Below are 18,181 nucleotides of genomic sequence, written 5' to 3' on the forward strand. Positions count from 1 at the left end.
TTGCTGTCCAACTGCTGATTGTTCTTGGTGAAATTCCTCTGCAGCTGTAGATGTAGAAAGGGTTAAAATTGAAAAAAAATATTATTAGGAATGAACATGTAGCATTATTTGTATTTAAATCAGGTCATTCTGGTAGTTTTCTCATTTTATTTTACACTTGTCATGTCGGGGCTTTTGTAGCTGCCTATTGGTTAACAGGTAGAGCTCATTGTTGAAGACGATGATACAGTGACCTATAGTAGCTGACTTCTTTGTCATTTGGTCTCCAGTGGAAAGTCGTCTCAGTTGCAATCATACCACATCTTCTAATTTTATACTATTTTACTATGGTGAAAAGAAGAAATGGGTTAACGACAAAACTGTATGGTTAACTTCATTTCAAGCTCTGATTAATAAATCTTTCAAATTGCATTGGAAAAGATGTAAAATTAGTCATATGTTGATGTAAAAAATATAGTAAATTATTGATTCTATATTTATTTTTCAGAATGAATCACTGGCTAATGTCAATATCTAATCATAAAAAAATACAGAAATAAAAGGACGACCAGAAAACCCATTATTTACATGTGAAATTGACAACAGCAGGCTATCATTCATCAGAAATAATAGAAATCGGCATAACTATTGGAAAAGAGCTACGGAAAAGATACATCAGCAGTGCACAGAACTGCACAGTGACGGAATCTGTTAGATTGGAAATTGATGAAAATTTTACACTTTATTTGTTCAGATATCTCCACGGCATTGTGGCTCAATTTGATTTGATGATTTATTGGCCAAAAAGCCTGTAGAATATTTAATGAATTCTGAAAAATCAATGTGAAATTGAATTGCTATAATAAAAATTTCGACTGTGGAGTTTTTGGAGATAGTAAAATGTTTGAATGATATTGAGTTCAGAAGATTTTGTTTTTCGTGGTACATGTACTAGAAACCAGAACAAGGATATTGATTAATGATTATACAAAAGAATCACCAGACAGGATTTTAAAGATCGGTGATAGCGACTAAGTTAATAAAAACATAATTATTACCATAATCGACCAAAATTACAGGAAGTTATTAATTGTAAACAAATTAACAAGTTGATATGAATCATTTAAAATTCTGATTGGAATTCTTTTAGAAAGAAAATTGTTATTGAGAAAAGGATAGAAAGGAACAAATGAACCATAAAATCTAAATAATTTGTTTTGTGGTTTCTGGGATTGACATGGATTTTTAAACTTTGACTACAAACAAACAGAAATTTGAGAAAAATAAACAATTTGGACAGTGAAAAGCTTTAACTAAAGATTTGAACGAATCTATTGGATAAAATGTGCTACGTTATCATAACCTGTCGATCTTTAGGCTGGACCTTGCTCTCCATAGCAATTACACTGATGATAGTAGCATCAGTCGTATCCCCATATTGGTTAGTTGGACTTCCTACCCACCAAGTTCAGTCTGCAAATACAAATAATACACAGTTTACCATCGAAAAATTTCGACCAACACTTGGAATATTTAACCGTTGCCAGAGACTAACACGATTTGATTACACTCTGGGCAGAGTAACGTGTGCAAATTTTGTGACTGATTTTATAGCGGAAAATGACGATTTCCCACATGCTTGGAAGGCCACTGTGATATGCTTTGCCTTAGCTGCTCTTTTACTCACTACTTCTATGATTATGTCGGCGATGAGTTTATTTGTTCGTTCCGTCTGTGGAAAAAGTATATTTACTCTTGCTGGACTAATACAGAGTATAGCAGGTTAGTACAATGAAAGTATATATTTGACCTTAAAAAAAAATGCCTCTGTAGGTTACTGTGAACTAACTCATTTTCCCTGAGTTATTTATATTTGTAACGTTTGCAAGTAGACAAAAATAGTACATTTAAACATGTTAAATGGTCACAAACATGTAAAACTTAGATCTTCTGTGAAAATTAGAAAATCCTGCATGAAATAAAGTTTCGGCAAAAATAAGTTTAACAGTACTGTTGATTCAAATTTGTAGAGATCTTTTTATTATTGCAAAAATTGCATAGTATTAGGTTTAGCAATCTAAATTTTCATAACTTAATTTTATGTTTTTATGTATATGCATGCTTAAATTTTTTGGCTCTTAATTTTGATGATTATTCAGAAATAAAAATTAAACACATGTTTTCCATTGTTTTGATAGAATTAATGTCTGAATCTGGAATTGAATATCAATTTTGATAAATTCTTCATTTGAAGAGGTTTAATAAGCACAATTAGTTTAAACAAATCATCTCTGGGATCGTCATTACGACATGCACAAGCAAAACTAATGTTATCTATAAGTTCAATTAAAAATATTATTGTATAATGTGTTATATATCATGTATATATAAAAGATATATAGAATAGTAGGAAACAGAGGAATTCAGAGCGGTGAAAAACTTTGTAAAAATTATAAACACATGATAAACAAATCAAATTTATGATAATTGTAACCAGAATATTATATGAATAATCGAGACCCTGCCACTTTTTCTTAACTATCGAATAGTTCAAATGAAGAAGATAATGATTTTACAGCACAGCATAAGAACAAACTAGAATAAAAGTTTTACATTTTACCTATATAGTACAGTAGCTAGCACAACATAAGAACAAACTAGAATAAGAGTTTTACATTTTACCTATATAGTACAGCAGTTGATTAAAAAAACTGATCAAGATTGAAAATTAAAAAAAAAGGTTTTGTAAACTGCTAAAAGCATGCTCATTTTTTTCACTCTGTGCTGAAACAATTTTTGGCTTGGGAATTAACTAATTACCTTGGGTAAATTCTTTCAAAGACACATATTGACGTCTGAAATTTCCACTGAATACGAGAATTTGAATCCATGAATTAACAATACTTTTGCATTAAAAGTTATCTTACAACTACTTAAGACAGCTTCAAAACAATAAACTTACCTAATTTGTACCAATACAATGAGGATAAGCTCACATTAACAAAATTTCTGTGAAATTTCTGCAAAAATTTTAAGCATATATTTGTTAAAATATTGCAATGACATGGACATGATGGATGTATTCATTGTTAAAATTCTGTATTGTCCGCAAAAAAAAAATCTTAGGCTTAGAGTGATGCAAGTGGATTAGAGTTATCTCCCATTTTTAAAAATATAAACCCATCACTCCACATGAGCTATGGATTTATTTAAAACAGAAATAAATGGTTGCAATTCTGGTTTCTTTTAAGATTGTATTTTGACATGTTTGAGATTTGGTTTAAACTATGAAATTCATGTTTATTTAGACCATAAAACTATTTTATGGGTCAAATTGTGCAACACTTTAATACCAGGTTGGCAATCTGTAAATATTCATGACATTATGTTCAAAGTTCTTTTTAAGGATGTACATCTCTGAAGAGCCAAAAATTTCTAGAATATTAAACTTTTTTTCTTAACCTGATTTTTGGGTTTACAAGACTAAGAAAGTAATTGATGAAGACAAAGTCATGTAGTGGTGCACTTGTTTTTTAGCTACAGCCATTTTAGCTACAGTCATTTGAAAGTACCCATTTTTATTGATTTTCCTATTTTTATGCCCCCGCCGTGGCGGAGGGGGCATTAAGTTTACCCTTGTCCGTCTGTACGTCCGTCAGTCCGCCCGTCCGTCAGTCCGTATGTCCCAAAATTGGTTTCCGTTCTCTAACTTTAGTTTGCCTCAACCAAATGTTATGAAACTTATACACAATGCTTATTACCACGAAACACATAATTTTTTTGAATTTTGCTGACGTCACTTTTACCGTTTCTAGAGTTATGCCCTTTACAAATGGAAAAATTGCTGAATTTTTGTTTTAGTTCTCTGACTTTACAGTAGTTCGCCTAAACCAAATGATATGAAACTTATACACAATGCTTATTACTACAAAACACAGATCAAAATTTGAATTTTGGTGGCGTCACTTTTACTGGTCTAGAGTTATGCCCCTTCAGAAATGCAAAAATTGCTGAATTTTTCGTTTTCGTTCTCTAACTTTAGTTTGCCTCAACCAAATGTTATGAAACTTATGCGCAATGCTTATTACCACAAAACACAGATCAAATTTGAATTTTGGTGGCATCACTTTTACGGATCTAGTCCATCAATTTTTAGCCATTTTTGGGCTATTATCATGAAGAAAATCTCAGTTTTACAATTAAACTTTTTTCATACTTTCACTACAGATGAATTGGACCAATCTGAATATATTTATTTGACTTAAAAAAAAAACTATAGTTTGGTGTTGATATAAGGAAGTTTTATAAAAAATTGTTGCTTTTTTTGTGTCAAATTGATTGTGCTGTCAATCATGTCAATTTTGTAAATTTGGGATTTTTCTCTTTTTTTAGAACAAAAAGCATGTTATTTCAACTTCTTTGTTATAAATGATTGAAAAATACATATCTAAGAATTTTGAAAACAAAAAATTGACATGGGATGTACATGATTTTTGCTAAAATCATTTCTTTGTACCCCTCACCCATTTTCTCAATATTTTGGCTGATGACACTGACCGGATTGGTTATAAAATTTTAAAATTTTATTACTCAAAAACTTCTTATTGTAAGTACACAAATTTTTCAGAGAGTTTAGTTTAATTATGGTTTTTTTGTATTAAATTCATTAATATTTTCCACTTGTATCACAAGTTTTGGAAATAATACCCAAACTAGACTGAAACATCAGAAGAATACATCCTTTAAAAATTATTAAAAAAAAAAGAAAAAGAAAAACTTAAAAACTACAGATTTCTCGGTAAGGTTAAATCCTAAAATATTGAGAAGAAAATTACACAGCCATGCTGCAAAGTATTAAGTCCAGGGTTTGCCAAAGTCTTAATGCAACCTTGTAGAAAACTTGTAATTCATTGAACATTTGAATTTGTAATTCACCTGTACCCAGGAAATCCATGAAAATTGGAATCCAACAAATAATAATGAATCCACAGTAGTCTTTTACATCATTTTATTTTCCATGCTATTGCGTATTGAATTACTTCCAACATTTACAATTTGTCCTTTTTTCAGGTTTATTATGTGTGATTGGATTGGTTATATATCCTGCTGGCTGGGGTACAGCACGGGTGAAAAGAAACTGTGGGGAATATGCAGATCCATATATCATTGATAGATGTTCACTTGGTAAGAATTTCAATAAAGTGCAAGTATCTCATTGTATCTCTACGGTCAGAAGGGGATGATAAACAGTATTACCTCAGATTGATATCATTAGTTTTAAAATATAATTTCTGGATTATCTCCAATTGGTTGTTAGCAACTTTGATTTTAGTTTCTAAAAAAGAACAGCAATAAAGACTTACTGCTCCTAGTTTTGGCAAAGGTCAAATCAAGAATTAAAACATTACATTCCACCTCATCTATCTACTGTCAAATGACTGTAACATCCAACCAAATTAAGAACGTAATACAGTCAAACCTGCTATAAAAGTCACCTCTTTTAAGGGAAAACATGTCTCGTCAAGTCACCCTCTTTTTGTCCATCTGTAGTAATACCTATACATTTGTAATATTTCAAAGGTCACCTGTGTTGTAAGGTCAGTTTTCTCAGGTCCAGAGGGTGACCTATATATACAGGTTTTACTGTAATTGATATTGTGCTACTGTTACATTTTCTTTGCTTTATTTTCCTTGTGACTTTTCAATTAACACAAAAGAGTATTTCTAAGTGCGAAGATTTGCAATATTTGCCACTGGACCAGTCAGTATATAATCATTCTAACATTATTGTTTTCAAGCAAAGGGATTGCTAATAATAATCATTGATTGTTGTCTGCCTAACATCCAGTATAAATAGATTCACTCCTTTAATTTCTTGATTTATGCTGATCGACAGTCCTTTGTTTGCAGAAATCAATTCATACTTGATTGTTAATAAATATTTTGAAAGGTTGAGGGATAAAATCGTTGCATCAAATGTCTAATATTGATGCACATGTACACTATAGAGAGAAATTTGCTAAAGCATATTCAGTACAAATTAAATTATTGAATTTAGTTCCAATGATGAACTATTGTTGACATTAACAGAAATACAAACATTAATTAAGTTATACAAACACTATTTAATATTACTACATTTGTACTACCGGTACAGGGTTTTTAATGAACCTGACTATGGATGAGAGTTGCAACTGGTCACACTTACAGAGCTGTAACATAAACAATTATCTCAGATCATCAATTGATATTTATCTTTGAAAAGCTAACTGCTGCTAAAAATACATGAAAATTTCATTAATCCTGACAAGGATTTGTATAGTGAGACTATACAAATCCTTGATCCTGATTACTTCTAAAATTGCATTACAATTTACTAATTAACACTTGGCCCTTTGTAATGCACACTGGGTATTGTCACTATCCCAATCAGAATCTGGAGGAGCAAGTACACAAGACCACAACATGGTGGGTAAGTAAAATGTGGATCTGATTTGCATGGAGCATAATCCACCATGGAAATCGAATCCAGATTGTGCTTACGAATTTCACTTAAGGGCATACGATTCAGTTTTGATCCCACAGTGATTTTTTACTGAAAAGTTGCATACAAGCTGTTTTTCACCTAGTCATTTCAAATATGTTATAAAAAATATACATTCATGTGCTATTTTTCAAGATAAATGGGGTCGAAATTTTACACATTAGCTAAAAATTTCTGTTTCTAATCTTGGACATTTCTATCCTTTGGACAGACACACTTAACTTTATCGTTTCAAAAGATGTGCAGATTTTTGTAAACAGATTTGGAATATCCTCTTTCCTAAAGTATGCTCAAAATTTGTGGTAAAATTCTTTGGAAATTATTCTTTTTTATTAAATTTTCATGATTAAAGAACAAACTGGCATTTTTTTTGCGGTATAATCATTGGTTATTTCTTCCTAAAAATTGGAACAAATGATCTTCATACATAATCAAGCCAAACATTGAAAAAAACAGTGGTCCATGTACTTGTTTTCAAGCTAATGATTAAATCACTTAAAAGAAAGGCATCTTTTCCCGATATTTCACAGTTTGACGTCGCAAAAAATAACATTTTTTGTTATCAACGTCATTACCTCCCCTGTAACTGTATCATATGCCATTAATTGCTCCTCAGGATTCGGATCCCTCTGCGGGTTTCTGATCCGGATACCAGGTGTGTAATATCTCCCATCATTATCTTCTAAAAATGAATAATGTGATAGTTGACAATGATGTGTGTTTAAGTAAAGTTAATTCTGTTCACATTTAAAAGATTTATTGGTCAAAATTAAAACCCAGATTTAGAATTATTGCAATGAACTTCTCATAGTTATTGTATTGATGAAAACAGATTTCTAAATTAATAATCTTAATACTCTAATCCATTGAGAGACAGATGGCAAAAAAAGAAAAACTGCTGAAAAAGGTGTCATTATTTGAGTGATTGAAATCTCATTAACTTATGTGAAAACTGTATTTCATCTTTTTTTTGTTGATTATATTTTAGCCAAAAAATGACTATCTGATTAAAGGAAATTCATGATTTCTGTTTACAGGTTGGTCATTTTACCTGTGTATTGTGGGCACTGTATTAACATTTGTGTGTTCAGTGTTATCTATTCAAGCAGAACATTCCACATCAAGCAGAAAGGTCGAGGAAGAGGTCATGGAAGGAAAAAATCTCATCTGCGTCTTATGAATGTTTTAATGAACAATACAACAAGGGCATAGTTTGATCCAGAACAGATGTTGTAAATAGTGTTATACTCTATTCCAAATGTTTTGTATTGACCAGGTTATGTAGTCCAATTTAGTTTTATTAGTTTGGTTGAGATCACTTCCAGAAAGTTATACATATTGCTTCCATTTTTGTTTAATGCTAGTAACCCTTCTTGAGCACCTGTGATCAACACCCAGTTTTTGGTGATGTTCAATTTATAATTACTTTTCCTGGGCATCAAAGATCAACCATCAGTTTTTGGTGGGGTTCATCTTCTTTCCCGTCAATTGCCACTGAACGTTAAACAAACAATAATCATACTACTACAAGGGGAGGGGGTGAGGATCTCCCACGGTCGAGGATCATAATCATAATAACAATAATATTTAATACCAAGCACATGAAGTACAAGTCATATTTTACAAAATAAACTTTTTCCACATTCTTACAAATGATTCTCTTCGTCCTGCAGATGTAACTTTTATATTGAAGCTGAAATATACAATAGAATTACAAGGAAAATGTTTCAATTACTGAAGGAGCAGTTTAATGTTCAGTTGATTTTTTCACAATCAGTGTAGCAAGGGAGATAACTGTAGATAAACAAATAATTAAATGTTAAATCTTAATATTTTATCATGTAATCTTGGTTATAGTAACAGGTTCGAATTGAAACAACTTTCACACAATTATGCACTTAATTTTTAATTTAAATTTGAATGAGGGTCTGAGGTTAAAATACCACAAAACATTTAACTTTGAAATAACCCTAGGACAAAAGCTGTTTTCATACAAGAGATTTGGCAAAATTTTTGAATTTAAAAAAAACTTTTGTTTATTAAAATATTATTTCTTCATCAATGATGTTGTCTAAAAATGATCTACTTTCTGAACATAAATATAGCATTTGCAATATTAACAGCACAATAAAATTGACATTTTTTTAAATAATTTTTTTAAACAAATCTCTTTTATTTCATACTTAAAAAATGGCAGTGTCCTTTTTTCTGTTCTTCGCTATAATTATTGCATTGGTTGCAATGAAATACTGTGATTTCCCAATAAGATAAAGTACTTTTGAATTGATGTGTTCTGACACTTGTTGAATATTTTTCTATATATGAATTCATTGATTAGTAATTCTGTAAGTTTGAACCCTGAATATAAATATGGAAGTGATCTTGACCATTTAGAGAATGTCCAGTAGTTAAAGAAGTTTGTTTTATTAATAAGATATTTTTATGATGTAGCTTTCATTTTATTTTCCATACCTGTTCATATTTTGACTTCTTAAAGGTCAAGTTTAAAATCAAAGTGTCATTTTTCCATATGAGGTCAAATTGAAGTAATGAAACAGTGATTATGTCAATACAAGCTCATGTTGGAGTACTTAAACTGACTCTTATACAAAGTCAAGGTGATGCAATAACAAGATCAAGTTGAAGTAATCACAAGATCAAGTTGAAGTAATTACAAGATCAAGATGACGTAATCACAAGATCAAGTTGAAGTAGTCAAAAGATCAAGTTGACTTTATCACAAGATCAAGTTGAAGTAATCACAAGATTAAGGTGACATGATAACAAGATCAAGTTGATGTAATCACAAGATAAAGTTGAAGTAATCACAAGATCAAGTTGACGTAGTCACAAGATCAAGTTGAAGTAGTCAAAAGATCAAGTTGCCGTTATCTCAAGATCAAGTTGAAGTAATCACAAGATTAAGGTGACATAATAACAAGATCAAGTTGACGTAATCACAAGATGAAGTTGACGTAATCACAAGATCAAGTTGAAGTAGTCACAAGATCAAGTTGACGTTATCACAAGATTAAGGTGACATAATAACAAGATCAAGTTGACGTAATCACAAGATCAAGTTGACGTAATCATAAGATCAAGTTGGAAGTAGTCACAAGATCAAGTTGAGATACCATAAGATCAAGTTGGAAGTAGTCACAAGATCAAGTTGAGATACCATAAGATCAAGTTGGAAGTAGTCACAAGATCAAGTTGACGTGATCACAAGATCAATTTGACGTAATCACAATTTTAAGTTGAAGTAGTCAAAGATCAAGTTGATGTAATCACAAGATCAAGTTGACGTAATCACAAGATCAAGTTGAAGTAGTCACAAGATCAAGTTGAAGTAATCACAAAGTTGAGTTGAAGTATTCTAAGATCTAACATTCTTAGACAAATTTGAATTGACAATTACATTCAGAAATACCTTTTCACATTTTTAATACATTACTCTCACTGTCCAAGATTTTGCTATGAGTAACTTTACATTTTTAGCAGTTTTCACCTGATTTCTATTTTGACAATAAAAAATAATTTGAAAATATTTTATTCCCCAGAAATATACGTATTTTAAAAGAAGTTGTTGATTGTACATTATAACTGGTTACCTTTAAAGGATATAAAGATTAAACTGAATATTTATAAGATAATCTAAATCTGACTCCTTCATTTTGTCTTTTTTTCTTCCATAACAGATGCCATTCATTTTTTTTAAGGGAATAAAAGTAAAATGAATGTTTGATGTCCGGCTGGCTCAAAAAAATTTTGGAAGCCCTGGTTTGATCTGTGAAAATCAAAACAGTAGGTGAGTAAAGCCCTGCTTTTTATAATCAACTCCCCCTACAAATTACTGTTTACCTAGAGGGTCCAAACTTTTAGAATGTTTGTATATACATTGAAGATGTGAGATCTCACCTTTTGTGTACACAATTGGACATATTTTGTCTGTTTTAGCCAATATTTCTTGATTGAATGTAGTTTTCATTTTGCTATGTGTAGAAATCTTTCCTAGCTACCATTTAATAATATTTTTCATATCAGGACTAGTATCATTACCATGCATTTCATTGTTGCCGTTCAAATAACAAACAATAAGTATTGCAACTCAACCACTTTTTTTATTGTAATTTTTTCCTCATATTTTGTCACAATGCTTGTTCATCCATCAAAGCTTACATTTTTTGTCCACATCATAAAACTACAAATATTTATATACTCCTTTATTATACATGGAATTATATTTAGTATTTGTTATAACGTTGTAAATGTTTTGTTATTGTTTATTTTTATTAAGAATACTCCATATTTATATGTAATCTACAATGGCTTTAAGTAGCTATTTTACGTAATAAAATTATACAGATTCCTCTGTTTTCTGCCATTTATGATTTTCTGAGATTCTTTTATTTAGAAGGAGCCTCGATGGTCCAAGTAGTTCATCTACAGTGATCACTAGGGGCCTACTGGCTGAGTGGAACTAGCTGTATCACTAGCCTGTCAACACTGAGGTTGTGAATTCGAATCCCGCACATGGCAGGTGCACTCGACTCCAATCTCAATTGACTAGGATTGTCAGTTTTCCTACAAAAGGTTGGCGGTTCTCTCTGGGCAATCCGGCTTCCTCCACAAAAAAAACTGACCACCACGAAATAGCACAATAGTGCTGAAAGTGGTGTTAAACACAAATCAATCAATCAATCAAACCCAGCTCATGGCAATTATGTTTGACACTGATGTTAATTGACTAAGATTTCCAGTTTTCCTGCCAAAGGTCAGTTGTTCTCACTGGTCACTCTGGCTTCTTTCATCAATAAAAACTGATATAGCCAAGTGAGCTAAAAAATATTAAAAGACCAACAATCAATCAATCTTACATTTAAAAAGTAAAAACAAATCAAAATAGAGAAAGGATATGCAAACGTAAAAAAACGGATCACAAAACAGTACATAAAGCATTTCGCATAACAGTTCATAAAATAGGTAAAAAAAACAGTACACACAACAGAGGGTGTGGACAGGGAGGTACCCTTCTCCCACCTCCCAGTTTTAGAATCTTTTTTTCTCTCCCACCTCCCACCTCCCTCAAAAGCTGTCCACCCCCTCACAACAGTTGACAAAAACAGTCTTACATAACAATTCATAAAACAGCCCATAATGTATTTCCCATAACAGTCAACAAAGCAGTACACAAAACTACTCAAAACAGTACAAAAACAGTTCACAAAACAATCCATAATAAAGTTCACAAAACAGTCCACAAAGCAGTTCACACAACAGTCCATAACACAGTAAACAAAATAGTTCAGTTAACAGTCCAGAAAATATTACACAAAACTAACAGTTCAAAAAAACAGTACACAGAATAGTACACAAAACAGTCCACAAAGCAGTTAACAAAACAGTCAATAAAGCAGTTCACAAAACAGTCAATAAAGCAGTACACAAGACAGTCCATAAAACAGTAGACAAAGCAGTACAAAAAACAGTCCACAAAACAGTCCACAAAGCAGTTCGAGAAACAGTCCAAAAGGCAGTACACAAAACAGTCCTCGAAGCAGTTCACAAAACAGTCTATAAAACAGTACACAATTCAGTTCACATAACACTCCACAAAGCAGTTCACAATACAGTACACCAAACAGAAAACTAAGAAACGAAAACTCCGAAAAAAATTACTTAGGGTTTTAAATCGTTTGATATCTAATGCCTCCTGTTGTTATTGACACATAAAAGTAGGTTAACTAGTCACATAATAGAAAAGCAAAGGATAAGGGCTATCCATCCATGACACAAAATCAGTACATGCACAACAAAAAACACAAAAAACAAAGGAACAGCGCTTTTACTGCCGTTTTTCGTCAAAAAATATATTGATGTCATAATGTAAATGTTGCTATATTCACAAAAAGTCTTTAATTCAGTGGTTGTTGTTGGTTCATTTAAGTCATATTTGTGTTTTGCAAATTGTATTGTAAAATTAGAAATATGAAATTTAAGGCTGTAAGTGAGCTATAGTTGCTTAGGTCCACGTCTCTTGGTCTCGGGTGGTAACTTGTCTCATGAGCAATCCTACCACATCCTTCTATAATACTACAAGAAATTTTTTTTTTAATATAAAGAGTAAGGAGATCTGGCCAATGAGACAAATATCCACGAAAGTTCAAATGGAGTGGAAGCAAATATAGGCAACCGTACGTCAAAAAATCCACAAAAACGATCAAATCTTTCTTTAAACAAATGATAATCTATATTTGTAATTGGTAAAACAAAAGATTGGATTTCATGACTTATTCTGCTTCACTTTAGTTGTGAAAAGGGATATGCTGGTTCAATGCCATTGGATCTGATTATTTGATTATTCCACACCGACTAGTTTTCTTATAACAATATAAGTCCGTCTGTCCGTCTGTCTGTACTGCATAAGGTTTATGTCGTTTAAAAACTTAAGTTTGTCTCGCACTATTTTCCATTGATTTGTATGCTCAGTTATACTCGGTATCTATAAAACGAAGATCCTTTTTCCCGACTTGGCACAGGCATTTTCCTAAGACAATGGTGGGTTAAATCTGGTTTCCCACTGGTATGACAGCTATTTAATGTTCCGTAATATTATCAAATTGGGTGAGCAACCCAAACAGACATAATTGGTTAAAGTGGCCATTTCTGGGATCCAGCAGCCCAAACTGTGTAAACACAGACATACAACACAAGTGAATAAACGGTCAAACACACTAACAATTAAATCAAACAAAGAAGTCAACAAAAAAGTTTTTGTAGTTGATAATACAGTCAGTATAGTAAAGCATAATTACAGAGCCCCTTAAGTGTCATGTAAATATAAATATTTTCGATTGCCGGAGATTTCATCTGGTGCGCACCAGTTTGAAAAATCATGGCGTGCTCACGACTTTAAACTCGTTCACACGACTTTGAAACTCGTGCGCACGACTTTCAAACTTGTGCGCATGACTTTCAAAATGGTGCGCATAACTTTCAAGATCTGGTGCACATGACTAAAACTCGTGCGTACCAGTTTGAAAGTCGTGAGCACCAGTTTCAAAGTCGTGTGAACGAGTTTAAACCTGAAACCTCAATGCACATATACCGAACCACGTCAAGAGGCATACGATCAAATAGAACATAATTGTACAGAGACAAATTAAGGTAAAACTGTAAAGTAGATAAAATGCTACACAGAGTCAGCACCTAGAATCTATAAACTCAAGACAATCCTGTATTATTTGTTAAGTAGACATTGAATATCTATCTATTAGGTCTTGGTACTTTCCAATGAACTTTTTGAGAAAAAGGACAAGACGTTTTTTTCACAATTTAAACCATGGCTCATTTATTTTTTGCTCAGGCACTGATAACATTTAACAATATACTCCATACGCGGATGAAGTTGGTAAATCGCTGCTAAGTTGAGGAAAATTTATACTTTCAAAATTGAAATCATCTCGTTTGTCATAGACTCTGGTATTGATATCACTGTTGTAGTCAAATTCAGGGTATATTTCTAAAAAATGAGGCCGAGAAAGCTATATATGTGGTGTCTGTAATCTCTTTTTCATGACTATTAATGCGAGACAATCAGAAAAGTTTGTATTATTAATGGAAAGAACATCTTCTATACACCTGTATGTAAAATTAAATGATAGATTCTTTATCTACGTAACCCTTACGATAACAAAAACGTACACATTTAAGATATTTCCGTGGGAAGACCACCAGACCCATTCTTGGGTGCATTTAGCATTGTATATACAAAGATATTCACTTTTCGACAATTTACGCTCCTGGAGGTATTATCATTTTGGATGCCTAGTTGCATGTAGCATCGTCTCTTAAATGAAAACAGGTCTAAACATGGGTATATATGCATATATTACCAAAAAAATGAAAGCATTAATTTATGTTCTTAGTAATTATTTGCAAGCTTCAACCAATTACAAGTATATATCAATAGGTAAAAGAAATGTTGTTTTCTAATCATTAAGTCTGTTCACGCCTTGTCTTTCACGATAAAAAAAAATGCGTTGCCTGATCTTTCACGATCAATTTTGATTAAAAATCAACAAAAGTATACTTTTTCAAAAATAATATGAACTTTTTCAAGTTATAACATACTTTTATTTTAATGGACTATTTAACACAATAAAAATTAAGTTTCATATATATCATGATATATATATTGGAATGTGACCATTATAGATACAAAACATGATTTTTTCTTGATGATTCTCATAGGATTGTATGTCGCCTTTTGTGTTTTCTTAAAAAGTGCTGCATTTTTTTTGGTAACTTAGTGCACAGTATTACTAAGGAAGTTGAATCATTTTGACAGACATAATTTTTTTTCTGATTTGTTCCACCTTTTGAAAATACAGCAGATTTTTCACAAATTTTGAAGTAGAATTTCACTTAATTGCATTCACGATCCGATCCCAGATCTTGCAATGCTTGACCACCATTATTTTCACGATAATTTTTCTCGATATACCGAATGACACCTGTGTAAACGACAGCAATTATAATGGTGTTGATCTGCTTACTTTGATTCTAAATTTACAGATTTAATTTGCAGTATCGTAAAAGGATAAAAACCAAGCACAACGGTCACCATATTCTACCAGTTAAATGAAGTTGTGTATTGTAACCTGCTTTATTACCCAACTTAAATCTAAAAGACCATTATATCAGAATAATACGATTTGATATAAATTGACATATGAAATGCAAGTATTCCCAATTAATATATAAAGATCAGAAAATAATAGAGTATATATTGTTCAACTGCATGATCGTCATTTTTTCTAATAATTGTGATTGTCAAACTGATCTTTATTGACAGGGTATGCTGTGATAATAAACCCATTGCTACCAAAGACGACAACAAGGTACTCTTTTTCATTCACTTGATAAACCACTTCAAAGCCGCCTCGTTTTTCATCTTTCTGGAAGCCATAAGTCGCATTATGTCCGTATCCCATGTACTTCCGAATGTATTTGCTGGCGTCATCTTTGTTTTGCACGTTGCTTAGTGTCTGGAATGCTCCGCTGTGTCCAATCCAGCTATGTTCTAAACCTGCTTTATCATTCCCCTTTTCAAGAAACACCAGCTTCGTTTTATTTACTATTGAATCGGTAGCATGGTTTTTTATAAGTTCGTCTATACCAGCAGTATGAAGATCAATACACCATAAAACATCTCCCTCGTTTACTTTAACTCCATGCTTTTTTAATACATCAACTTGTTGCTGTAAAGTAGCCATAATCAGAGGAACTAAAAAAAAAGAAGAGAAACCTGAAAAACTCAAATGCCGCTATACTACATGTAATATATATATGCAATTAATCATCTCGTCTGTAGATCGACCGAATGGATAATAACAGAAAAGGGTTACGGAAGGAATTAGTGAAATTTCTTAATTTTTTTTAATTTTCAGAACAACACGGACTTTCATTTATTTGTATCTTTATATGTATTTGATGAGGATGATTATGATGATGAGGAGGAGGAAGACGACGACGACAATGATGACGATTGTGACGATGATGATGATGACGACTATGATAATGACGACGATGATGATGCATTGCGGTTTATGGTAACGAGACCCTGGATTTAATAATCAACTAGTAATACATAGATTAGCCTCATTGAAATCTAAAACGTCACTACAGATATGGGCATAGAGAACACATTGGGATATATAAACACCGTGATATAGGGCCAAAGGAACATCACCGTTCAAAAAAGGAAAACGTTACCCCTTTTGTAAATACTAAAATAGCAATGAGTCACCGTTATTTACAATATATAAAGAATACAGTATAAAAATAAGGAGATGTGGTATGATTGCCAATGAAACAACTATTCACCAGAGTGCAGACCGTACGGCCTTCAACAATACTAACCCCTATCGTATACTAGTAGTCAACTACATTTGTATTAAAGGACATGAAAAAACAGAAACTACTTAAACGAGAAAACTAACGGCCTATTTTTTATAGCAATACAATTTACGAAAAACAAATATGACAAACACGAACCAACGACAGCAACTAAATAACAGGCTCCTGAATTGGGACAGGCACATACAGAATGTGACGGTGATAAATATGTTTATTTGTTTAACCTGGGGATACTGGTGTACTAGCACAACATAAGATCAAACTCAAATTAAGTTGCAAATGGCTCAATTCAATAGATCGGCACGAGGCACAAAAAACAACTAACATCAGAACAATATACACTAAGCACCGATATAAGAGTACTCGAAGTTACTAACTACAAGTTCAAAGCCAATTTCAACTTAAAAATAAATTATGTTCTCATAGACTAAAGTATCAGTAATTACACATGCAACAAATTTAGTAAGACGTCATAAACCACCCAACAGTTTGAGAAACGCATGACAGCTCAACTAACAAACAAGAAAACTTAAATCCGTCCACTTATTATACTAGACTTAATTTTTTACTTATTACGCACTCAAATATAAAAGCTGTCAGAAAGAATAGTTTCATAGAATTGGCTATGTTACATATAAACACGAATACAGCTCCTACATGGATAATCGACGAATACTTGTAAACCTTTATTATCTAAAGGCATTTATAATCATATACAATTAAATTCCTTAATATACATAATTAAAGAACCTTCAAGTGATATATTGATATTAGATAGATGTAATATTTCAATGTACCAACCTTTTTTGTATCTGTAACTTTTGACAATGTTAATAATACATGTGTAATTCTATATCGGAAATAAAAGGGATGTCCGAGGATGTCCTGTACGTGTATAACTTGAATCATTCTTTAACAGCAACAAAACTTATTGAAGTAATAATTATTTCATTCCAATACAGTGAAATAAAAAGGGACGAAAATTAAGTCCATTTTTATCTTTGCGTTCTTTCATATGACTCAAGCTTACTTCAAACAAAAGGAAAACTGGAGGTTAAAAATAACTTGTCTTCCTGGCCTTTATCCATTTGTTCAACAATTCTAGATTGTTTCAAATTTTGTCATGGCGGGGCCTTTTATAGCTCACTACATCATATATTGTATGATATTTGCTCAATATCAAATCTATACCGTACCGATATAGCTGCCTATATCCTCGTCCGTCCGTTCTCTGAAGAAAAGCTGTCTTATTTGAAATCATACCACATATTTTGATTTTTTTATAAAAAGGTTTCACCAGGCATGCTCTGGAAGACCAATGAAATTAGTACTATAAGTAAAAGCAAATTTTGTTCTCGTGTAATTGTAACCAGCATATTTATGATGACAACAATTAGTCGTTATTAAAACAGATTTATGATTGCAAGGTTACTTAATGACTGTACCTCACTTATAATTTGCAACTTCGTTCATGGATATATCGTATATAACTATAAGATAAGATCATGAAGATTGTTTGTTTCTTTATAAATCATAGGTAATGTACATATTTTTAATTTTGATTTCATCAAATAATCTCATCATTTACCAATTCTTTCAAATTAATTTTACGGCAGAACATTCCACACGTTACTGGGCCTGTCCAAAGCTCCGAGGCCCGCCGAGATGCTCTAATGTCATATATTTGTTTGGAGAATTTAATGTTGAAGGAATAATTTTCATTTGGTAGTCCAAAGA

The 18,181-nt window shown here is 32.0% G+C and overlaps 1 protein-coding gene across 18 annotated transcripts; it reads left to right on the top strand.

Annotated features, from left to right (window-relative positions):
- Positions 1 to 492: 492 nt before the first annotated feature.
- On the top strand, positions 493 to 10,892 carry LOC127721802 (LHFPL tetraspan subfamily member 2a protein-like). 18 transcript variants are annotated; one of them, XM_052228600.1, is made up of 5 exons: positions 493 to 1,761; positions 5,050 to 5,163; positions 7,561 to 9,295; positions 9,362 to 9,608; positions 9,654 to 10,892. In XM_052228600.1, the coding sequence occupies exons 1-3, from the start codon at positions 1,323 to 1,325 to the stop codon at positions 7,701 to 7,703; spliced, it is 696 nt and encodes a 231-aa protein (XP_052084560.1). In that variant the 5' UTR covers positions 493 to 1,322; the 3' UTR covers positions 7,704 to 9,295; positions 9,362 to 9,608; positions 9,654 to 10,892. The 18 variants fall into 18 exon arrangements, with proteins under 18 accessions (XP_052084560.1, XP_052084561.1, XP_052084562.1 ...); XM_052228601.1 differs by having other exon boundaries at positions 9,698 to 10,892; XM_052228602.1 differs by having other exon boundaries at positions 9,362 to 9,586.
- The last annotated feature ends 7,289 nt before the right edge of the window (positions 10,893 to 18,181 follow it).

Source organism: Mytilus californianus, unplaced genomic scaffold (genome assembly GCF_021869535.1).
Source record: "Mytilus californianus isolate M0D057914Y unplaced genomic scaffold, xbMytCali1.0.p SCAF_12, whole genome shotgun sequence".
Taxonomy (NCBI): domain Eukaryota; kingdom Metazoa; phylum Mollusca; class Bivalvia; order Mytilida; family Mytilidae; genus Mytilus; species Mytilus californianus.